The 24,796-nt window shown below is 39.7% G+C and overlaps 1 protein-coding gene across 42 annotated transcripts in view; it reads left to right on the top strand.

Annotated features, from left to right (window-relative positions):
• The first annotated feature begins 5,324 nt into the window (after nucleotides 1-5,324).
• NEB (nebulin) overlaps nucleotides 5,325-24,796 on the top strand; it is a 224,169-nt gene continuing 204,697 nt past the window's right edge. For all 42 annotated transcript variants that reach the window (XM_050750407.1, XM_050750362.1, XM_050750367.1 and 39 more), the window contains exons 1-10: nucleotides 5,325-5,441; nucleotides 6,045-6,128; nucleotides 6,657-6,721; nucleotides 10,146-10,187; nucleotides 11,879-12,094; nucleotides 14,539-14,646; nucleotides 15,138-15,242; nucleotides 15,728-15,832; nucleotides 16,602-16,706; nucleotides 22,893-22,997. In XM_050750407.1, the coding sequence (XP_050606364.1) occupies nucleotides 6,686-6,721; nucleotides 10,146-10,187; nucleotides 11,879-12,094; nucleotides 14,539-14,646; nucleotides 15,138-15,242; nucleotides 15,728-15,832; nucleotides 16,602-16,706; nucleotides 22,893-22,997 (822 nt within the window). In that variant the 5' untranslated portion in view covers nucleotides 5,325-5,441; nucleotides 6,045-6,128; nucleotides 6,657-6,685. The remainder of the gene's footprint in view (nucleotides 5,442-6,044; nucleotides 6,129-6,656; nucleotides 6,722-10,145; nucleotides 10,188-11,878; nucleotides 12,095-14,538; nucleotides 14,647-15,137; nucleotides 15,243-15,727; nucleotides 15,833-16,601; nucleotides 16,707-22,892; nucleotides 22,998-24,796) is intronic.

Consider the following 24,796-nt stretch of genomic DNA (forward strand, 5'->3'; position numbering starts at 1 on the left):
CATGTATCATATTAATGTAAAGTGTCAATGATGGGGAAACTGAGTGGAAAGTATGTGGGAACTTTCTGTACTGTCTCCTCAATTGTTTCTGTAAATCTAAAACTGTTCTAAAACATAAAGTTTATTAAAAAGAAAAAATCCAAATTCTTGTGAATATTCTTGATCTCTTTTCTACTGATTAAAGGATATATTAGTTATCTATTGCTGCATAACCAGTTGCCACAAACCTAGTGGTTTAAACAAGACATATTCATTGTTTCACAGTTTCTGAGTATTAGGAGTTTCAGTTTGGCTTGCCTGGGTCCTCTTTAGGATCTCACAAGCCTGCTAAGAAGTTGTTGGTGAGGCTGTGTTCTCATCTGCAGGCTGGACTGGGGAAAAAATCTCCTTCCCAGATTACTCTGACTCTTGGCAGGACCATTTCCTTGCAGCTGTGTGACTGGAAGCCCAGCTTTTTACTGTCTTCTTCCTGAGGCTGTCCTCAGCTCCTAGAGGGCAACAGCAGTTCCTTGCCAGGTGGGCTTCCCCACCAAGGCCACTTGGCTTCATCAAGCCAGCAAGAAGGGTCTCTTGAGCAAGTTGGCTAGCAAGATGGAGTCTTATATGTTGCATGTAACTACAGGGGTGCCATCTCAACCAGTTTGCCAAATCCTACTGGTTAGCAGCAGGGCACAGGCCCCATCACACTCAAGAGGAGGGGATTTCACCAAAGTATGATCACCAGGAGGCAGGGATTATCATGGGGCCACATTACTGTCTTTTTGCCACAAGGCTTTATTCATCTAATTCACATCCATAGTCATGAAGGGAACTGGAAGAATGGAGCCAGGTACTGCAGGCCACATCCAGCCCCAAAGCTCAGCAACAAATCCCAAGTCCCACACTCCAGCATCCAGTCCCACGCACTCAGCTCAAAAGTCACCAGGAACTCTTTGGATGAGCATCCGGTTCTAGTTCTGAAAGTCTAGGTCTATGCATATACTATACTTTGGTGGAAAGTTTTTAAAAGTGTTGGGCACATGTCGTCAGGACCTCCTGAGGTTGTATCACAGGCACATCCTTAACCTTTGCAAAATAAACTTTCTAAATTGATTGAGACCTGTCTCAAATACTTTTGGGTTCATACCTTGTATGTATCCTTTCTCAGGAAACTACTGGAGGATGTTTTCCATCAAAACAAGAAAGGTAAGCAAGAGAAAGACATGGGATCCAGGAAACCCAAGGTCTAATTCAGAAGAGAGAAGAGGATAATTCCCAGAACGAAAGACAGTGGAGGGGGCTCAAGAAAAGAGCTGAGCTCCAGCTGCACAGGGAACTGATCCAGATGGAAGAAAAGACTCCCTGAGAGATCTAAGAAGAGGAAATGGGCAGAATTGCAGAACACAACTTCATGTCTTTGAAAACACCAAGAGCAGACTTAGCCAGAAAGTTTGAGGTGTTAGTGCTAAAAGTGCCTAGAATTGTTCTGCCCAATACCATCGCCACCTGCTACATGTGGCTGTTTGAGTTTAAGTCAAATAAAAAGTCTAAAAATTCAATTCTGCAGTCACACTAACCACATTTTGAATGTTCAATAGCCACATGGGGCTAGTGGCTACTGTACTGGACAGCGCTAGTATAGAACATTTCAACTATTGCAGAAAGCTCTCTCAGACACCACTTGTCTAGAAAAAAATTAAGCCAAGGAAGAAAATAAATGGAGAAAAATATCAACTTCCAGAAAAATAAGCCCTTGTAGAGGAAAAGAAAAATAATCATAATATATAGGGTTCAGCTGTGAATGGCCTTTTGCCAACCATAAAAATGTAAACATTGAGTTCTGAATTACATGTGTAGAACTTTATTGAGGTGTAGGAGGTGAGGCTTGTGGTTTACATGAAAGAGAATTAAAGCCTCATCTTCCTGGATGGGAACTTAATCAATGATGCCTATGAATGAAAAATCAGGAAGGAGCAATGTTGACAGTTTGTTAAATGTGTAAAGGAATATAACGAAAGATTCAGCTAAATAAGTCAAAGTGATGTCTCCAGGGAGGGGAAAAAGGAATAGAGGAAACAGGAAGTGCTGATTTAGTAGCGAGTCTTACAAAACTTAAGCTTGATTCTTAAGCTATGTCCATATAGAAGTTAATTAAAATAATGAAATCAAAGAAATGACAACAAAAACTGTTACAATCCCATCTCCCTTATCATGTCTTTTTTGGTCCCCAGGCATGACACTTCTATATTTTCATATTTACAGAAGCATTATCTGAAGTTCCGATATTGGCACCTAAGTGCCCTGCTTTGGTTTGTAGCCAGTTGTACAAGCTTCTAGTCAAATGCCTGTGTACTCATAAATTCTTAGACTAACTATTGTCTGATTTCAGAAGCTTCAAGATATTTGGCATTTCAATTAAATACAGAAGAGTAAAGCCTCCAATATAATGTAAAAAATGATAATGATAGTAAAAATAATAATAGCTAACATTTACTGAACACTTATTATGTGCAAGGCATATAATAAGAACCTACCAATAAATCAGGGTGTCAGTGTACTCTCGTTCCATAGAAGAGGTCATAAATAGGCAGGAAAATAAAGCTGTTCTTTCATCTCTAGAAGGCATCATTCCAGATTAGAATCTGCAGAATTTAGTAAGGAGGTGGCAGTGTTTTTCTCTAGTGTGACTAGGAGAGAAGTGTAAGCTGCTTGCTGATACACTCACCCCTGTGTAACCATGGTAGGAATATAAACAGCTTTCCTGTGAGTCTCTTACTTCTGACATGCTTTGCAAATTATTAGGGCAACCTGCATCGGGCCAATTTAGCAGGGATTTGGGGGCTTTCTTTTAGGAGGAATTTATCCCAAAAAATCTAAGCCAGGGTAATTTTATGTGAACTCACTTTTTCTCCACACTCCCCCCAACTTTTTAGATGCACACTTCACTATGTACGCAGTTTGAGGTTCTGCTCATCTATTTACTGCACTTCTATTTACTCACATAGTGGTTTCACAAGTAATGTATAAAGAGTGTCTTAGTTCATTTGGTCTGCTATAACAGAAATCATATAAGCTGGGTGGCTTATAAACAGAAATAGACTTCTCATAGTTCTGGAGGCTGGATGTCTAAGATCAGGGTACTCGCATGGTTGGGTTCTAGTGAGGACGTTCTTTCAGGTTGTGGCTGGCCATCTTGCCTCTGTAACTTCACATGGCAGAGAGAGCACCAGGCAGCTCTCTGGGGTCTCTTTCATAAGTGTACTAATCCCATTCGTGAGGGCTCCACCCTTATGACCCTATCACTTTCCACACATTGGAGGGTAGGATTTCAACATATAAATTTCAGGGGGACACATTCAGCCCACATAGTAAAGATTTTTCGAGACTAATAATCCCTAAGGATATCAAGATGTGTATACATAGGAACCCTCATTCTCTGTTAGTGAAACATAAAATAGTGTAAGGATTTTGACTGGCAACTTGACAATGTCTATCAATTTTCAAAATGTGCATATATATTCTGCCTCAGTAATTCTACTTCTAGAAATTTACCTTACAGATACATTTCATGTAAGTATACAAAGGTAATGCATAGGGATGCTTACTGTGTGTTTTGTTTTGCATTGTTTTGCTTTATTTTGTAATAGCAAAAACCTCGAAACAACCTAGCTGTCCATTAATAAAGTAATGATTAAACGATTATACTCTATCCAATCAACAGAATTATTTGTGGAAATTAGAGTAGGATATGTTTATGTGATGTTTCATAAAAGATGTCTATTGCATATTAAGTATATGGATTTATGTCAATATCTATATTGAAAATATCTGAAACTTAAAAATGACTACTTTAAGAAGGTCAATGCTCACTTTTTACTTTATATGATTTTGTACTCTATGTTTTTAAAATATGAGCCTGTATTATTTTTTAATTCAACAACACATTTTAAAGCATGTAATGACTAGTAAGTTACAATTCTAGTTTGCAGCTACCAAGTGAGTGATCTCATATTACATAAATATCCTTTGGTCATAAGACCTGTGAGAACATACAAGATGAACAGGTATAATCAGTTAAGAAGATAAAATTAAGTTAGATTTTATTTACTACCATGTGAATCAGGGAGGGGGAAGAGGTACATATATTTGAAATACGAGATTACTTTCTCAAAGTCCTCAGACAATCTGCCCGCCTCGGCCTCCTAAAGTGTTGTGATTACAGGCGTGAGCCACCACACCCAGTGAGATTACTTTCTGATGTTTAACTTAAAAAATAAAAAAGATTACAATATGTTTAGTCTCAAATGCATATCAAGATATAGGTGACTCACAGGGTTTTGTCTCAACACAGGAGCAACCCGGAGAAAAAGCAGTTCTCTGCCATGTAAGAGCTGGTGATTTCTGTTGCTATGTGTAAGGACAGACAGACAGACAGACAGAATAAGATTTTAAATTAGAAAAAATCCTTCAGGAGCAAAGAAAGTGCAAGAGAGACATGAGGCAAGTTTTAAGAAAACTGTTAGATAATTTTTATGAAGGAAATGTCTTACATTCGGATTTGCCAAATAGGGCGTTATTTTCTCCTGATAAGTTACTGATTTCCATTTTATCTGCTCTTGCTGTTCAGAAATTGAGCCTGTCCGTGTCCGCATTCACATGTTGCTTCTGGGAGCCAAGAGTCATCTGAGTTAATAGAAAAATCACTAACTAGGTTACATACGACAGAGGTTCTGTATTCCTAGCAGCTTGCCTTATCTAAGGAGGGAGAAGGTGCTAAACAGGATTTAGGTATACCCTCCTGGTTTAGTAACAGAAAAATGATGGGGTCTAATCTTTCTAATTACACCCTATGGATATCTTATCTAGTGCCATCGTCAAATATTTTCACCTTTAACTTCACTCATCACATTTTAAAAAATTGCTTTTGCCAACTTGATGTTTACTGGGTCTTATTCCTTAGTTTCTTTCACACTAACACCAGTAACTTACCTGTAGCTCACCTGGTGAACCTTACCAGGGTGAGTACATTCACCACCATGACTGGACAAATGACATGAAGAAAACAGTCACGGAAGGGTCAAAGCCTCTCAAAGTCATGCTTATTTTCTACTAAATTCTTTTGCATGATTATGACGTTGAATGGGGTCTCGGTAAATGGGAAATTCAACCTAAAATTGAACTGCATAGGCTGGAAGTTAGGTAAAATTTGATTCCATTTGAATAGTTCTAAGCAAGCAATTTGTTACCCTTTATCCTTTAGTGGAATTGATGAACAGGTGGTTTTCAGAAGATCACTTGGTAAATTTAGCTTCTGAAATTTGAGCAACTCAGGATCTGATTGGTCGCTCTTGCCACATGATAATTCGGAGCCCAGGCATCACGCTGGCTTTTGCCTGGGGTTCTCAGGAGGGGAGAGTTGGGAGAGGATTTGCTGCTGAGGAAATTTATTTGGTAGATTGAAGGTAAGGCCAGTTTATGACTTTTTCTGTAATACTCTTTCAGGAGATGTTCCACAACTTCCCTTGAAGTGTTTTTCAAAGGCTTGGGCCATAACTGAGGAAATTAGTGGTAGAAATGTGGCTAGGAGAGTCTAACCCCATTGCCCTACTAAGGCCCTACTAATATCTGCTATGTACAGTGTGCGATTAGAGTGAAGTCCTTTGCTAACCAATTTATTGCTCGACTGAATCAGCTCTCTTGTCTAACGTTTTTTTTGCCTTCGATATTTTTTCCTAAATATATTAGTATGAAAAAGAAGATACCTTGCTCTACGTTCCTATATTTATCCTGTTCTACTGGGCTTCATTTGCCCGAGGAGTGGCAGTTTCGCTAGCTTAACAAAACCAGCCACTGCAGGGTATTGGTTTACATGGCAAACATCTTTGGATGAAGGGACAGCTGTTCCGACTCATCATCCACTTCATATCAAGAGTCTGACTCTCTGGCATCAAACTGTAGAGGCCTTGAGAGATCCTTTCACTATTTTCTGCATTAGAAGCTTAGGCTAAGGACTGACAATCCTATATGTACTTCAGTCAATGCTTTACAACTTTGTTATTTTTCAGGTTTAAACGAGAGCTACAGAAACTAAAGAAAAAGTCTGTATAAGCCGATGGTGTTCGGGAAGAAAATAACTCCATTGCCTTGAGGTTTCTTTTTTTCTTTTAAAATTTGTTGACAGATGTACTCTTATGGGTTCCAATTTGAAGCCTAAGATATACAGCAAACAGTGGATCAGGGCAGTATAGAAAACTAAGTCAGCCCTCTTAGAATTTTGGTGCTGGGGAAAAATTTCAGCTTCTTCTGAAACCCAAGCTGGCCTTCTTTCACTAAATTTTTTGCTGGAAAATGTCTTTTCTCTAAGTGTTTGGAAGTTTAAATTCTCTGTTCCCTGAGTCCAAACTCTCTCACTTCCTTACCTCAATTTCCTTTTACAATTTTAACTAAACTGATTATGTAGAAGTAGCAATTCCCAACGCTGAAGGAATAAAGAGAAAGAAATTTGAAGCTTCTGCTGTTTATACATGTATTTTAAATGTCTTCTCTCCTTTAGCCTGCAACAATATATGAATTTGTACGATAGTTTAGCTTCAAATTCTATTTTTATGATGTCATAAGATAATTTATGTGCTGGGAATAGACTCTAACGTGTTTTCATTTGTGTGGAATATGAAAAGTTTGTAGGTGCCACTACTACTCTGGAAAAATGGCAGATGACGAAGAATATGAGGAGGTGGTGGAGGTAAGATTAAAAAAAAAACACTGACAGCAAACTATTTTATGTAGTGACAGTCAAAGCCATGCAGGTGAATTAATCATTCGAAAAATACATTGTCTATTATAACTTCACAAAGAGTCCTCATTTAAAGCATAAGAAAGGAATATTTTATGTTCAGTTTCACTATAATTACGTGGGATTTAGAATTGAAAGGAAATATCACTGTTTCCCACTTTTGCTTTTCTTTAAGCTCTCAAAAACCAAGTTGGAGTAAAGGCAGGTTTGAATTCGTCTTCTAAAACTACTTTCTTCCCCAGTTCCCAACCCCAATGTTCAAAGGGACAGAGATGAAGAGAAAGTTCTGAAAACGGAACTCTTGTCTTTTAGTGTCTGCATAGCAATAGAGGAAAAGATCTACTCCTTATTCTTTGCTTCAACTAGCTAATCATCTATAGGGAAACATGGCTTAGATATTCAGAATAATCATACGTATGAAATTATATGCATATGTGAGACTTAAACATAATACATACACATGTGCACAGACACACACATACACGCAAATATAAATAAAGGTATGAAGTTCACAGTGATAGTTGGAGCCACACCTTCCCACCAACTTCATTATACTTACCTAAGTGAACAAGACTAGCTTTTGCTTTTGAATTTTGAATAAGAACAAAGACTGTAGTGGGTATCTTAAAAATTTTCCTTCCAATTATTGGTGGACATCTAACACATTTTACAAAGCTATTAATCATTTATTTTATATTTATTTTATATCCTTTTGTTTTTGTCATCTTACAGTTTTTCCTCACCGGCTCTTGCCTTTAGCTTCACATTCTAGAAATAAAATCTAAAGGCTTAGAACTATAATGCACATAAATACAGTGCCATGAATCTGAATGTGCTTAGTAATTACCAATTAATGATGATGATCTAAACACATGAAAATCTCCAAATGCCTAAGGCACTTGGAGGCAGTTTTGAAAATCTGTGCTTTTTAATAAGACTGAAATTAACTGTAAGAGCTACCCAGAACCAAATTTTAGGTGGCAGTACCAAAATTAGTCTTTGGAAAATTATTTTAGTGACCAGTCTATATTTAGATGAAGAAAATTTTATTTGTTCTACAAATAAAATTACTTCTATTACTGAAGGATATGAGGGAAAAAAATAGAATGAATCTCATACAATGTAACATTCAACCTCTCTGGCTTAAATGCTGATGACCACATCTTTCATGCTGATATCATCACTAGTGTGCATTTTACTTACGTACCTAAGGGTCAGAAATATCATTATCAAACACTAATATCATTATTAATTAAATTGTCTTCCCTCTGATAATAATGCCAGTAACAGTTTTTACTCTCCAACTTAAATATTCCTTATCTTTCTTAAAATAATTGTGTACCTTTGCTACTGGAAATTGTCCTTAGTGCTAGACTTGATTGATTCAACTAGATGTCATAAAAAAGGAGGGGGCTATTTTTAGACATCTCATCCCTACCATTTTGTTCCCATTACAGCTTCTGGGTCTAACCAGCAGGTGATAAATGAATAGACTGCCTGCCAGAAAGTATTGAACTGAGATCTCTTTGACCTCAAAAAAGATTATGAGCATAGGAGGGTGGAGAATTCGAAAAAATGGCCAGGGAAGATTTTAGAAAACAGAGAGGAGCTAGCTTTAAAAATATGCAGAAAACAGAGAAGAACTGGCTTTAAAAATATATCTCCTTGGGATCTTGGACACTGAAATAAAGTTTTACTGTTCTCTCTACTCCAACTTAAACTTGGAAAGAAAGAAAAGAAGCAAGGATGTACTATCTAATTAGTGGCACAGCTCTAAAAAAAGAGCGAGATTTGGCATACAAGTTAACGCCAACCATTTAAATAATGTTGCCTCTTTTATAAGCGTATTTCTAAGATGGATTTACCAATGGTGAGAGCCCAACGAAGGTAAAAATGAATGGTTTCCAAGGAGCTGCTTTTAAACTTGGATGCTGAGAAAATCCAAAATAGTTGTGAATCTTCCATTTTATTTTAGTATTTCTTCTGAAGCCACTGATGTTTTGTGTGACCGGAGGAGTGACTCTATGTGGCATCAGCATCAAACAATATTTTCTAGAGTGTCCAAATGATATTTCTCATGTGCTGAAAGTCACAACTGTAAAAAAGCAAATCTCTGTCCTGTCAGTGCTTGTGATTTTTGTTGCTATGTGTAACGATATACAGGCAGAATTAGATTTTAAATTAAAACAATAGCTCAAAAGTAAAGAAAGCACAAGAATGAGGAACATTAGGCAAGTTTTAGGCGGCCTATTGACAATGTTTAAGTAATCTGATGACACTTCACTGAACCAAGAATGCAGGCCATTGAGGGAAATTTTGCATCTTAATGTTTTCCCTTCCCTTGAGTGCTGTATGTTTTGGTGTCAAAGATAAGAAAAATGAAGCATAAAGTGTTATATATCCATTTTTTTTTAAACTAAGAAATGAGCCAAGTGTTTCATCTTTATCCCTTTCCTCACGTGCTTGGCCTAAACAAGCCTCTCCTTCTGTTCACCCTACAGAGCAGGGTGAAGCTAAGGACAGGATTCCTCTCTCCTTACACATCTGAAACCAAATGTCAACCAGTTCCTTTCTGCATCTATTTATTGCTGGTGATGTCAGAAGTAGAACAAAAGTAGACTCAGTTTTAGATCCAGGCTGCAGATCCGTCATGCAGGCCATGATGACCTCAGAGCCACTATGGCAAATTGCAGCCTACCTTTCTCACACTTCGTGATGAGGAATCTTCTCATTTTCCCCTTCATTCCCTAGCATTTACCAATTTTCATATTAGCACCGCTCTGTTTAGGACAATCACACTATTGAAAAGGACTCACGCATCACTCCAGAAGAAACTTATTACTTACCAATGAGGAGGGTATAGGAATAATTGAGATGTGGATATACTTTGGGATCTTATTATTTCCATGATGCAATCCATTTAAAAATGTATTCACACTTGAGTTTCTGTTTTAGTTTACTGTTAGTTTGCAAACAGTGAGTTTTATCACAGTTCCTCTCTGCCCAACCCACACACTCAGAATCTTCTTATTGTATTCTCTTCTCAGCAAATTCTATCTTGGCGACCATAAAAACAAATTTCCATGTCCCAGTAAAGTAAAATAGCTTCTCTTGATTAAAAAACAGCCTCATACACTTTTCTCAGCCCTCTGCATCTCTTTGTCCATTTGGATGGCATTCACTTTAGCTTTCCTGAAGTATTACAAAGTGAAGATGGGTTCCAAACTATGAACAGGCTCCTTCACCTACCCCTTTCCCACAGACATTCCAAATCGACCGAGCGAGTGCAGTCATCTAAGTGGTTCAGCTGAGGTGCACGAGAGGTGGTTTCTGCTTTGGTTCTCTTGCCAATGCCTTTGTGCTCTATTTACAGTACTACACGGAAGAAGTGGTTTATGAAGAGGTGCCGGGAGAGGTAAGGCCCAGCCCACAGCTGCATAAACTGCATTCTCATTAAAGCAGGAAGAGCTTTCTCCTTTCTCATACTCCCAGGGCCACAAAGACAGCAAAAGGGATTATCTGACAGAGGATCACTCACCTACCTGTGCCCAGAAGCTGGTGTGAAAGCACAAACATTACCTGTTTGATGGATTATTTCACCTTTTTTTCCTATTCAACAAGCCCGAGATGGCAGGGGGTGGTTCTCCCTGTTGCTCCTGTGGGATATTTTTGTGTAGGTGATGCTAATTATAATGTCAGTGGCTATCCCCATTCTCCAACAGCGGCAGGAGGGATGGCCTTGGCTTTGTGATTGGCATAGGGACAAGCAGTTTTATTGTGTAGAGTTGTAACTTGTAGGTCACCATCTCTGCCACCAGGGATGGTGCCTCCAAGGCTTCGTCCCTGATGATGCATTGAAATGCTACTCAGATTTTAGCACATTAGGAATTCTAAATAAGCTATTACCATAACTATTTCAAGTTCAAGCTCTTTTTTTTTTTTTTCCAAGGTGAAATACCTTTCTCACGCTTTAGTTTCTGCATGCAGCTGTTTCTCTTTGAGCATGACGAACAGTGATATGGATGGTTAATCCTGAAGCTTGTTCAGAGAACCTGTGACTGCATAAAAACTAACGTCTGTAGATGCTGTAATTTGGTTAGTTTCTCACAGTCAACCATGCCTTAGTAATCATGGGCAGAAAACAACCTATTAGCAATGATGTGGCAACACTAGAGGAGGTTTTTATAAATGTACAATTTCCTTACTAGGTTCTCTTTTCATAATTGATGCTAGAATTCTTTGGTACAGATGATATTAGCTGTGAAGGGAAGGATACTGTGAAATGGATTGAAGATTGGCTGCTTATCTTTTTTTCTTACATGCATTATTTTTAACCTTGGACTAGACCCAAACTTGGGGTCTTAGTATCTTCCACTATAGCCTGCTGTAAGAAATAGTAATTTCTCACCTACTGCATAGATAGGACTGTTGTGAGGATAATTAGCCCATTGTGTTGTCATCATTATTCTTGTCCACCTAAGCATTTATCAGTGTAAATGGCACTCCAGTTCACATTAATTAACTGACTAAGCCAAGGGAATGAAAATCTCTTATAATATTGATGCGATTCATCTTTTTTTTAAAGTTCATTATTCTTTGTCTCCTATCTACAGTGGAGAATGCCTAAATCCCTGTGGAACAAACGACCAATTTTCCCTTAGTCACTTACAAGTTAATATCAAAGTCGATAATTTGAGCTTTGTTTGATTATCTTAACCTTTTGTTCCCCAACCTCAAGTTTGCTTTTACTTACCCAGACAACTTAAGATTTTTAACTGTTTAAAAAAAAAAAAAGTTTATTGCTGATTTTTCCCCCTACTTTGAAGTATTTGATTGTCTTTCTGCAAATGCAAACTTAAGGCAATATTGCAAAGTAATAAGGAGTAAACTTTTTATTCCACACAATCCCGACAATCAGCATTCAGATTTATGTAACATAATGTGCCTTCGTATGGCTATAGTGTGCCGTTTCCTGCTTTGGCTTACTTTAGATATGGAGAAGTAACACCAGGCATGTAAATCTGATTTGGAGTTAAAATAATACATACTGAGATCACAGTAGCACAGTTTTTACTTTCACAACAATGTTGAATATCAAATTTTCAGACAATAACAGAAATTTATGAGACTACAACGACAAGGACGTCTGACTATGAGCAATCGGAAACTTCCAAACCAGCTCTGGCACAGCCAGCACTGGCACAGCCGGCACCAGCAAAGCCGGTGGAGAGGAGGAAGGTCATCCGGAAGAAAGTGGATCCTTCAAAGTTCATGACCCCCTACATTGCACACAGTCAGAAAATGCAGGATCTTTTTAGCCCAGTAAGTTTCAAACAACTTCTGTTAACCTCGTTTGATTATTAAGAAATTACTGTTCTCAGCCCACTCTGTTTTGGAGGCTGGCTGGATTTTATTTCTCAAACTTGTATGAAACAAAAACTTATTTTGCAAAATATAGGCTCTTGTGACTGTTGAATTTTCCTTTTATGTCGTTCATTTATACCATTGCGGCCTAAGAAAGCATTCTTATTGAAATCATTCCTGCAAAATAAGCATAAGGCCAATCATAAAGCATTTATTGGTATTTAATCAGTATTAATTAGCCAATCTAGAATAATGAAATCATAAATACAGATTTAATTTAGGCCAGTTCATGGAAGCTACATAACATATTTAAACAATGTCAGCAGAAGAGCTTCTTAGTAGACTAGCTAACAGCATATAAAAAGGTATATATAGGCCGGGCACGGTGGCTCAAGCCTGTAATCCCAGCACTTTGGGAGGCCGAGACGGGCAGATCAGGAGGTCAGGAGATCGAGACCATCCTGGCTAACATGGTGAAACCCCGTCTCTACTAAAAAAAATACAAAAAAACTAGCCGGGCTAGGTGGCGGGCGCCTGTAGTCCCAGCTACTCAGGAGGCTGAGGCAGGAGAATGGCGTAAACCCAGGAGGCGGAGCTTGCAGTGAGCTGAGATCCGGCCACTGCACTCCAGCCTGGGCTACAGAGCGAGACTCCGTCTCCAAAAAAAAAAAAAAAAAGGTATATATAAAGAGGTATAAAGTGAAGAAGAACATTTATGTTAAAAATCCAAGATCAGACTAAGAACTCATTTGAAATTGAGGCTCTGAATGTTTGGCTCTACTTTAGAACAGTGGTTATTAACCATGGCTGCACACTGGAACCCCCTGGGAGTTTTAAAACTAATGATGCTCAGGCCATCTAGTTTAATTGGTTCAGAGTTGGGCCTGTGCACAAAGATTTTTTTTTTTTAAGAAACAGACTCTTTCTCTGTAGCCCAGTCTAGATCAAGCAGTAGCTTGATCATAGCTCACTTCAGCCCCAGACCCCTGGGCTGAAGCAATTCCTCCTACCTCAGCCTCCCTAGTAGCTAGGACTACAGGTGCATGCCACCATGTCTGGCTAATTAGAAAAAAATTTTTTTTGTAGGATCTCCTAATTTGTTTTTTCATAGAGGCAGGGTCTTGCTATGTTGTCCAGGGTGGTCGTGAACTCCTAGCCACAGGTGATCCTCCCACCTTGGCCCCACAAAACTTTAGAATTATAGGCATGAGCCACTATGCCCAGCCCTGTACAAAAGGATTTTTAAAAGCTGCCCAGATGATTCTACTGTGCGCCCAGGTTGAGAATCACTGCTCTCAATCGTCCCTGATCTTTAAATTCCCATGTACAGTTCTGTAAGTTACACTGACTGACAGCAGATTCAGACACATTTCAATGGGTTTAATTTGTTGATTGTCTATGATGGGCTGAGGTCTCACTGGGTGGCTTGATTGAATGTCCTCTGGAGGCTTAAAAAAATGAAATATAGCTTAAGAGAATATTGGAGCATATAAGACTAAAGTTTATGTCAAAAGCATCCTATTGAGGTTAAGCAATACATATTCACTTTTGGTTAAATGATAGCAGCTCACTATTTGGTAAATTCCTAGTTCAGAGCCTTGAATAATCTAAGACAGGTTTCTAGAAACGAGATTTTCTTACCTTCTTTAGTGCTTCAGTATTCAGCAAAGATAGAATTTTTTGTCAATATATTGCCATAAATTCTTATTAATTCAGATCCTATGAACCTAGAATTTCTGATGTTCTGAACGGAATGTCAGCAAAGGTCTGTAATAGTTTTTAAGTGGTTAGTAACCAAATCAATAGTATAATTTAGATTGTTGACTACTCCACTCAAGAGTACTCCCAAAACATTTATAATGGTAAATTGTGCACATTATCATTAAAGCAAGAATTCATTGTGTATTCAGCAGAAATAATAAAATCACATTCCTAAATTTATAGAATATAATTCAGACCTGCCATTAATTCAGCTGGTGTCTCAGCTATCGTAACTACTGAAGTTTAGCTGCAACTTCTGAATTGAATATTTTTGCATTGTATTAGCAATCAAATCTTTTCAGAATTAACTCAACTTCTATATTTATTTTCTAAAATAATTGAGGTTTAGGCTTTTTATACATGCATTCAGACAAAAAGGATTGAAAGAATCATTTTAGGGTATTTCCAAGACAATAGTCTATAATAAATTTGTATTGTCTCCAAGATCCAACTATGTTTAGGAGAAGCAATTATCAAATCTATTTTAGTTTTTGCTGAGAGTCAGGGTAGGGGACAAAAAGAAAGCTATTACAATTGATAATTGTTATAACTTGAAGGATTTTTTTAATCAGATGGGGTAAGTATGTTGCTTGAAATTTTCGCTGCTGTCTTGTTAGGCTAATATCTGATATCCTTTTCAGAATAAATACAAGGAGAAATTTGAGAAAACAAAAGGACGGCCATATGCCAGTACAACAGATACCCCAGAACTTCGCAGAATCAAAAAAGTACAAGATCAACTCAGTGAGGTGGGCTGTATTGCTGAAATAAAGGACAGGGACATTTCAAAATAAACCTACTGCTGGGAATTGTGGGCTCTAAATATGTGCTGTGAGAATGAGGAGTTGAATTACCATGAGTTAGTTCACAAATCTAGAAAAGCATGAACCATAGATCATGTTGCTGTAAATGTGAACCCAAAGAAACTTCTAAAAGCTTGGTTTAGCAACTTAGCTTAACAGGAGACTATGAGATGGAAGCTCCAACTCACTGTGGTTCTCTACACTGTAGCACAGTAAGGCCAAGAAGCAGCAGGCTGGAGATCCAGCCAGGAAAGCAGACAATCTGTAAGTGCAGGTGCTCCTTTGAAGATCACAGTTTTCCAGCTAAAATGCAGAAACTATGCTTTGTGATGCAGACCTAGAGTCACTGGGGTAATGCTTTGTGGTTATAAGAAATTCCTTAATATACTCACATGTTCATGACTGTCGTGAACTCTGACTGTGCATTATTTGAGCAGGTTAAGTATCGAATAGATGGTGATGTTGCTAAGACTATCTGTCACGTAGACGAAAAAGCAAAGGATATTGAACATGCAAAGAAAGTGTCGCAGCAAGTCAGTAAGGTAAGCCAATGATATGGATGGCTGGGGTACTCGGTAGCATGTGCATCACCTCTGCATTGTCTTAGAGGAGAAAATTGAACAGGCCTGATCCTGCTCACCAGCCTCATGGGCAGTGTGAATTCAATACCTGTATTCATCAAGAAGGCTGCACAGATGAGTGGCCTGTAGAACCTATGGGTGGATGGAAGAGTCCCCCTGCCCAAAGAGGCAGCTGTGACTCGGCTCCAGGCTGTTGCTGCATGGAGTCCCAGTGTCACCAAAGAAGCTGAGGAGCTAAATTTTTAATTGAAAGGGATTAGCATTTTCAATCAAAAGCTGACTATTGTAGGAAAAGTAGTATAGGATGTTGGCATGGTCAATGTTTTCCTAGTAACACGATGGCAGCCTTTGAGCAAGGACGCCTTCAGGCGTCTCCCTTTGTTGTTTAAATCCTCATGCCTTTGGATGAGATCTCAAGCCACAGGTCCTCTGCTCCTTCTGTCTAGGTTTTATACAAGCAGAACTGGGAAGACACCAAGGATAAGTACCTGCTTCCTCCTGATGCCCCTGAACTTGTCCAGGCCGTTAAGAACACCGCCATGTTCAGCAAGGTAAGGGCCTGCTCCATCCCCACTTCTATCTTCCTGTGTCATCCCATCATATACTTCATGTAATACTTGGTGAACTCTTGATCATCTGGAATACAATTTCCCAATCTTTTTATGAGTAGCCTTGAGACATATGAGACTGTAGGGGTAGGGCTTGGCAAAAAGGAACTGAGAGAAAAACTCCTAGGCAGAGTGGGGAGAAGGTCACTTGGGAACCTGAGCAACCTGGGGGCAGAGGGGGGTGTCTGTGGAAAATAAAGGTGCTGTGGAGAACCAGCTGAGAGAGCCATAAAGTAATATCTCAAAATTGTCTTTAGACCCTGTGCTATACTTTAGATGTCCCTGGCTATTAACTCTAATTAGAGGTTTATTTTGTGACCCAACTTGCAAGTGTCCTATATTGCCCCGAACTACGTGAAGTGCTTCCTGGCTCCTTACATTGTGTTAGCACTTGTAAGTGCTATTGATAAACAATGACAAATAATGTCAAAAACAACAACAACAACAACAAGACAGGTCGAGTCACAGAGAAGAGATGAAACAAAATCAGACACATCTGCCCCCCTGAAAATAAGAAAAAACAGAGCATGCTATCAGTAAAAATGACTTGGGTTGGATGGAAAGGGGGAAGTTATCTGTGAATTTCATTTACCTTTGCTCTCACCTCGCCCTTGGTTCTTTAGGTCATTGATGGATGAATTCAAAACTGCATTTTGTGTAAATGTGACCCTACTTCCTCCTAACTTTTCTTTTTTTTTTTTTTTTGATTTAGAAACTGTACACTGAAGACTGGGAAGCAGACAAAACTTTGTTTTACCCCTACAATGACAGCCCAGAACTGAGGAGAGTTGCCCAGGCCCAGAAAGCTCTCAGTGATGTAAGTGAAATGCAAGTGGCACCATTTAGGTGTGCAGAGTCAGGGGAACTTGAATTACATCTTCTGGCCAGATGTTCACTGCAACTCTTCTTTATAAGAGGCTAAATGCTGTATTTCAGAGGAGTACATCTAGAATTATTATAATGTACGATGTCTCATTTAGATTAGATATAATTTATACTTTATATTATTTAATCTAGTCCAATTTCCTCTTCTTATAGGTGGCAAACCTGAATCTGGGGTCACATTAGTTAGTGGCAGAGCCTAGGCTTGTGAGCTCAAGACCAGTATTCTTCCCACTGGAGCATGAGTTCTTCTTTTCCCTTGACTCTGGTTGAAGTTGTTCCGTGACAACAGAGTGGCAATTTTTAAAAACCTATTGTAATCATAGCCACCTTCCCAAATCTATTAAGTAAGCAATGTTATGGAAGGGTTGTGCCTTGCTATCCTAATCATCAAGTCCAAATTGTGGTATGTCTCCCTTTTTCTGTGTGTGGGACCTGACTAGTGTACTTCTTAAAACATATTTGTGGCTGTGTGTGGTGACTCACCCCTGTAATCCCAGCAGTTTGGGAGGTCAAGCAGGGAGGATTGCTTGAAGCCAGGAGTCTGAGATCAGCCTGGGCAGCAAAGCAAGACCCCGTCTCTACAAAATATATTTTTAAAAAATTAGCCAATTGTAGGGGTGTATGCCTGCAGTCTCAGCTACTCAGGAGGCTGAGGTAGGAGGATCACTTGAACCCAGGAGGTCGAGGCTGCAGTGAGCTATGATCAAGCCACTGCACTCCAGCCTGGGCAACAGTGAGACCCCTGTCTTAAAAACAAACAAACAATGACAACACTAACAACACCCAAACAAACCACAAACACATTTGTATAGTTATCCCACAAAGAGCTCTTGCTATCAGAAGATACTTCAGTTAGTGAAAAATCAATGATCCCACTTGCCAGAATTTTCGTATCCTAGACCTTGAAAACCGTATGTTAGAGGAACTTAAAAGGCTTACTAGAGTCCTTAGGCTTGAAACCAGCAGCAGCAGCAGCAGCAGCAGCAGAGAGACCCACTTGGGCCTAGCACTCTCCCTTGTTTTGAGGTACTTTCTTACATGACCATTGGATTTGCCGGGAGGCCACGTTGAAAATCCAGACCGCAACTCCAGTCTTCAGCAGAGCACTGCATTATAAAGTGACAAGTTATTTGACATTCAATTGTCAGTTAGATCCCTGGAACCTCTGTATTTATTTATTTATTTATTTTTTTGAGATGGAGTCTCGCTCTGTCTCCCAGGCTGGAGTGCAGTGGTGCAATCTCAGCTCACTTCAAGCTCCGCCTCCCGGGTTCACGCCATTCTCCTGCCTCAGCCTCCCGAGTAGCTGGGACTACAGGCGCCCGCCACCACGCCCGGCTAGTTTTTTTGTATTTTTGGTAGAGACGGGGTTTCACTGTGTTAGCCAGGATGGTCTCGATCTCCTGACCTCGTGATCCGCCCGCCTTGGCCTCCCAAAGTCCTGGGATTACAGGCGTGAGCCCCAACGCCCGGCCTCCCTGGAACCTCTTATACTCAATTTGGACTTAGTAAACTGATTGGGATTTACTTCTAATGGAATCTAGGGTCTGATCTTGCCATGAACCAAAATTATACATACCAATTTGATGGTGTCTCCGATTTTTGAGGTCTAATTTTTAATGCCACCCTCTTAATATCACCTGCAAGTTTAGTGGACATTTTTCTATTTCACTGTCCATGTAATTGGCTAAAATATAATACAGATACACTCCTATCCTTTCATTGGTAAGTTAGGAAATAGAGAAGGTATAACAAAACTTTGAAGTCATCTAGCACATGGTACCAATTTTAATGTGTGAGTACTTCTTGCTTCTCCTTCAAGATTAGCTTTTTGATTCTGTATCTCACAGATTCACAATATTGTTGCATGGCTGTTATCAAGTGATCAACAGTAATTTATTGAAAGTCTATTATGCATGCACACCTGGCAGGATAGAAAAGTACTACAAGCAGTTTTCATCCTTTCCTCTGAGAATTTATAATCAGGTTGATAAAAGAAAAGTATGATATATCAAGCAAGAAAAAAGTTAAAAATGGAACAACAGTCTAATACTTGCTATAAGACAGACAGAACACGTGTGAGTAATCAGAGAAGGCCATGTGGAGGTGGTGGTCCTGAGGGCATGGGTGGTGATGAAGAAGAAAGGCATTTCAAGTAGAGGGAGCACTCGAACAAAGGGACACAGGTAAAATGAGGTCTGAATTTTAAGGGACAAGGAAAGTGAATGATGTGAGTGCTCATTTGGAGGGCACTTGTGAGAATGCTGGCAGCAGGACCTTGAAAGGCAGACAAAATTGCTTCGACATGGAATGGTAAGAAATAAGAGGCAGCATAAGATTTTGGAGCAGAAAATAGCATGATAAAAATAGAATCTGGAGTAATTTTGATGAGCAATATGATAGATTGAGATTAGGAAATACAGGAAAAACTGAGTAATTTGGAGAAATCTATTTTAGTAATAATTAGGGCAAAGGAGAGGAAGAAAGGAATCTGAGGGTAATAAGTATTAATAAGCATACATGGCATTGGATATTGGAGCCAAAGGAGAGAAAGAAGCCCTAGAGGAGCTTCTGACTGTAGACTGGTGGTCTGGGTGAGTAGGGCAACAGCTGATAAAGATGCATTAATGGAAAGAGAAATGGAGTTGAGATGATTGAAGGACACTTCAGATCAAGGCATGCTATGGATAAATTAGAAAGTACCATTGCTCAGGTGTGAGACCAGGGCAAGAAATTAATATTTGAGAGTCGTGAGAACAAAGTGATAGCCAAAGACATGAACATCTATGAAGGAAGCAGAAGAGTGCGTGGCCAAGGGCAGAGTTTTGGAGGACACCCACACTTGGGACTGAACAGGAGCCAGCAAAAGGATGAGGGAACAAACAGCGAAATTGAAGAGGAACCAGGAAATGCTATGTCATGTAAGCCTGGGAGAGGTTTCCAAGAAGACACTTAATCTCCTATCTCGCTTCATCTATCAAATGGAGAGATGAAAGGTTACCTTCATACCATTCTAATGCTATGGACTTTGAACAATGAAAGTTGGCCACATGTTTTGAGCAATTAGAGTAGAAGATGTAATGAAAGAGAACATGCAATAATGAAGTAAAGTCTTCCATGCTATTCCTCAAAAAGATGTGGCAGTTAAGGCATAGCTTTTATTTTTATTGCAGACCAAGTATGCACTCAGTATCAGATTACTGACACGCCTATTAATACTGTTGTCAGCACTGTGAACTTCTACAATTATTGGGCACAGAGCCATAAGCAAACTGTTGTTTGCAGAATGTACCACTGGGTAGGCGCATAGATTTCTGGCTAAGGGCTTGGGTTTAGAGGCTGTTGCTACCTCTCCTGTACCTTCTTCCTGTGTCCTTCTTAATCTACTTATCATGTTTTACTTATTACCTAAGAGAGACAAAGTACTTTGCATACACTAAGAGTCTTTAAGCTGATGCACAATACTGAACTCTTTTTTTTTTTTTTACTTTTTTTAAAAAATCAGATCATTCTCTATAACAGCAGAATTCTAACTAAACAGAATTCTGAAGAAGGTTCCTAAGAAATTAGGACTTCTAGATCTGATTTGTCTGAAACTTCTTGGCAGGATGTTCTACTTATTAAGCATTTCTCCTGTTCAAGTGTTGCTTTTTTCCTAAGGACTTAACTAACCATGAAAAATTCTGTGGTCCTATGCCTAAAATAGTCTTCAGTCTGTGTTTTTGTTTGGTTTGGTTTTTTGTTCTGTTTTGTTTTGTTTTTGTTTTGAGACAGGGTCTCACTCTGTCACCCAGGGTGAAGTGCAGTGATGCAATCTTGGTTTATTATAACCTCCGCCTCCCAGGCTCAAGCGATCCTCTTGCTTCAGCCTCCCAAGTAGCTGGGACTACAGGTGTGCACCACCACACCCAGCTAATTTTTGTATTTTTGGCAGATACAGGGTTTCACCATATTGCTCTGGCTGGTCTTGAACCTTTGAGCAATTCATCCGCTTTTGCCTCCCAAAGTGCTGGGATTACAGGCATGAGTCACCGTGCCTTGTTTAACTTATTTAAAGGAAATTAAGCCAGGCTTATTTGTGGAATTTGTGTAAATACATTTCAAAATCTGTCTTTTGTATCCCAATTGATCTGCTGTCCATGAAAGCTTTTGTTATAGGCCCTAGGTAGATATTATTGGGATAAGATATAGTTAGACTTGGTTAAAGTATAAAGATGATTGGGACCTTGGGATTATTCAACTGCCTTACTTGATAAATAAGAATACTGCCATGAGGAAGGGGAAATAATCATAGAAATCTCACAGTTGCATCATGGAAGATTAGAAAGATAATTCTCCTCTTGAGCATTCCCCCGTGGCCTCAGTGTGTAAGACACGCATTGAGATGTCAATCATTGACTCTTGCTCTAGCTAGGTACTATGCAGGCCATGAGGGTTCCCAAGGATAGGACATCTTTTTTGCCATCCCAGAGCTCACAGTCAAGAGGAAAGAGACATGTAGACAACAAATTACAGTGTCATATGATGACCCCTTTAAAGGAGGTAATGGCCAAGTTGAGTGAGATCCCAGGAGAAGGTCATCGCATCTGGCTCAGGAGTCAGAGAAAGCTTGGGAGGGGAGTCATGCTTGTCCTGAGCCATGGAGAGGAAACAGCGGTTTGCAGACAGATGGGGAGAGGGAACAGCATGTACAAGGCCCTGAAGCATCTGAGGGCTTCATGTGTCTGGGGATCTATGAATAGTTCTGCATTTTTGGAAGCAGGGGCCAAGTCTGGTGGGAGAAAAAACCAGAGGAGTCAGTAATGAAGAAAGAAAGGATGGCAAGAGAGAAGGATATGCATGATTTGTGGGCACCATACTTATTTTAAGGTGATGGAAGTCTTTTATAGGCTGAAGGGAAGGAGCTAATGAAGAAGGAGAGGTTGGGGTTGTGAGAAAGAGGAGGGATGACAGAGAGCTGGGTGCAAAGGATGTGCTGGAAGGGAAAGCACCCTGGGTACAGGAGTCATTCCCGCTGAGGGATGTTTCTGCTCTGAGCCAGGGCAGGGCTTGGAGAGGCAGGGATGAATATGGAGAAGATAAGTGTATAGCGTTTCTTTCCTCTATGAAAGAGGAAGCTGAGAGTAAGGTGGAGTTGATTGTGGGCTTAAGGACAGTGTTGGGGTTTTAGACTGGCTGCTGAGAGTAGGGACTAACCAGAGACACATAATGGGCTGTGCAAGTTTCCTTGAAGACAAAATGGCATTTGTATACCATAGGGTCATAGGGCACAGAGCCCCAAGCAAGCTGTTGTTCACAGAACATACCACTGGGCAGGCATGTCGATTTCAAGTTAAGTGCTAGGGTTCAGAGGCTCCCTACCCTGTACCTTCTTCCTGTGTCCCTCTTAACCCTACTCATCATGTTAGCATTGCCTAATCCATGGAGTTGTGGGTTTTCTTCTGTGGCATTCAGCATCCTAGGCATAAGAACAGAGGAAGTTGGCCAGGTGTGGTGGCTCACGCCTGTAATCCCAGCACTTTGGGAAGCCAAGGCAGGTGGAACATGAGGTCAGGAGATCGAGACCATCCTGGCTAGCACAGTGAAACTCTGTCTTTACTAAAAATACAAAAAATTAGCTGGGTGTAGTGGAGGGCACCTGTAGTCCCAGCTGCTCGGGAGGCTGAGGCAGGAGAATGGCATGAACCCGGGAGGCGGAGCTTGCAGTGAGCCAAGATCGAGCCACTGTACTCCAGTCTGGGTGACAGAGCGAAACTCTGTCTCAAAAAATAAAAGAACAGAGGAAGTATATGGTCGAGTCGATCCAAGGCTGGGGGCTTATTAAGTGAGTGTGATAAAAAGACCAGGGGTTGGGAGTTGAAGATGCTGGTTAAGAGAATAATTGCAATTGCAAACCAGAGCATGCAAATAACTGGAAGAAAGCAGATCTAGGGCCATGAGTCCTGAGGAGGAGGGAAGAAAATTCAATGAAATAGAAATCACTAGCAGTACTGAGAGCAAGGGTATATATAACATCTAGAAGGACAAATTATAACATGTTACACTAAAATTTAAGACTTCAAATAAAGATGAAAGCATAATCATTTTTAAAATACATCCCTGTCTTTTATTTCATCAGGTTGCCTACAAAAAAGGTCTCGCTGAACAGCAAGCTCAATTTACGCCTCTGGCCGATCCTCCAGAAATAGAATTTGCCAAGAAAGTAACCAATCAAGTGAGCAAGGTAAGTAAATAGAGCTGGGACATTGCCTCCCTTGAAGACACTGCTTAATAATTTCAACCATCAGAGAGGGTTACTAAAGGTGAGCCTGAAGAGTAAACACAAACACTCAGAGTATTTTTACATATGACCCCCAAAACTTTACAGCAAAAGCAATACATCCATAAACGTCAAGAACTGTGTTAATAAATGTTTACCCAGCTGGACGACTCAGCAATTGATAAATGTGAAAGTCACCTTTTGAAAACAGAAGCCATGTCCTAATGTCACTTGACATTTTCACTTATGACAGTAATACTACAGAGTCACCAAATAACCACACACTTCCGTGAAGAGCTGGTTTAAATTCACAGGGAAGACCTTGTATAGTTGGATCCTATCAGTCAGACTTGGCAAAATAAGAATGTGTCTCAGACATAGCTTAGTTAACAGCAGTGGGCAGTGGACCTCATAACTTTTAAGGCCCTAGCAAACAGCTTAGTCTCCCTATATTTAGGTGGTAAACTAGCTCTGAGGAATGTGGCTCTGATGAGGAATGTGGAGAGACAGATGCTCGGTGGATGAATAGGCCCATGCTAAATTCCTATTTTAAATTGGTCCAAATCAGGCCACTTTCTCCTGGGATACTGCTGCTTTTAAATACTTTATCTTGCCCTCTGTGGAGATGAGTGTTGGTTTGTTCTGTTTGAATTTTGACGAAACCTCAAGATTTTTGTCTTAAGCATTTTCTGGGTAAAGTATCTAGTAGAGAAGGATGAAATGATATGGATGATGATGTCTATTCAGTGATGTTTGTTAGTGTTTGATAATGTAGATTACCTAACTATGTAACTGTGAGCTGTTTAGATAAAGAATCTAGTAAGTATAGTAAACTTTCACTAATAGGAATGCTACCATTCCTGAAATTTTGCCCAAGGCTAAGCAGAAATTAACTTTCGAACTGTACATAAATACATGGTCCACTGAAAGTGTTGATATTGGCCGGGCACGTTGGATCAAGCCTGTAATCCCAGCACTTTGGAAGGCCAAGGTGGGTTGATCACCTGTCAGGAATTCGAGACCAGTCTGGCCAACATGGTGAAACCCATCTCTACTAACGATACTAAAAATTAGCTGGGCGTGGTGGTGGGGGCATGTAATTTCAGCTAATTGGGAGGCTGAGGCAGGAGAATCACTTGAACCTGGGAAGTGGAGATTGAAGTGAGCCGAGATTGCACCATTACAATCCAGCCTGGGCAACAAGTGTGAAACTGTCTCAAAAAGAGTAAAAAAGAAAAAAAAAGAAAGCGTTGATATTGTAAGTAAGATGGGGGAGGACAATTTATCTTTTTGGAAAAAAAATAAAAATGTGTTTTCAAGTGGTCATTTAGAAAGGAAAGGAATCTATTTTCAATTTTTTATTTAAAGTCTATTTTAAAAGATACTTTATTAAGGAAACATTCTTTTGCATTATTTGAGTATGCAGTGGGGATTCTTAAAAGTAATTTTTGAAAATCACTTTCAAACACCTCTGTAATCATTCTCTCCACCAATTTAGGCTTGCCGGTTGGTTTAGTGCTGCGCTCTCCAGTACAGTAGCCACTAGCCAAATGTGACTAGGAAGCACCTGAATTTGATCAGTATAAACTGAGTATATAAGTCAGCTTGGGCTTCTACAACAAAATACCATCCATTGAGTGGCTTAAACAATAGACATTTACTTTCTCACAGTTCTGGAGGCTGGGAGTCTAAGATCACGGATTCAGTCCCTGGTGAGAGACCCCTTCCTGGCTTGTAGATAGCTGCCCTCTCATTGTGTCCTC

This window comes from Macaca thibetana, chromosome 12 (assembly GCF_024542745.1).
Source record: "Macaca thibetana thibetana isolate TM-01 chromosome 12, ASM2454274v1, whole genome shotgun sequence".
Classification (NCBI taxonomy): Eukaryota; Metazoa; Chordata; class Mammalia; order Primates; family Cercopithecidae; genus Macaca; species Macaca thibetana.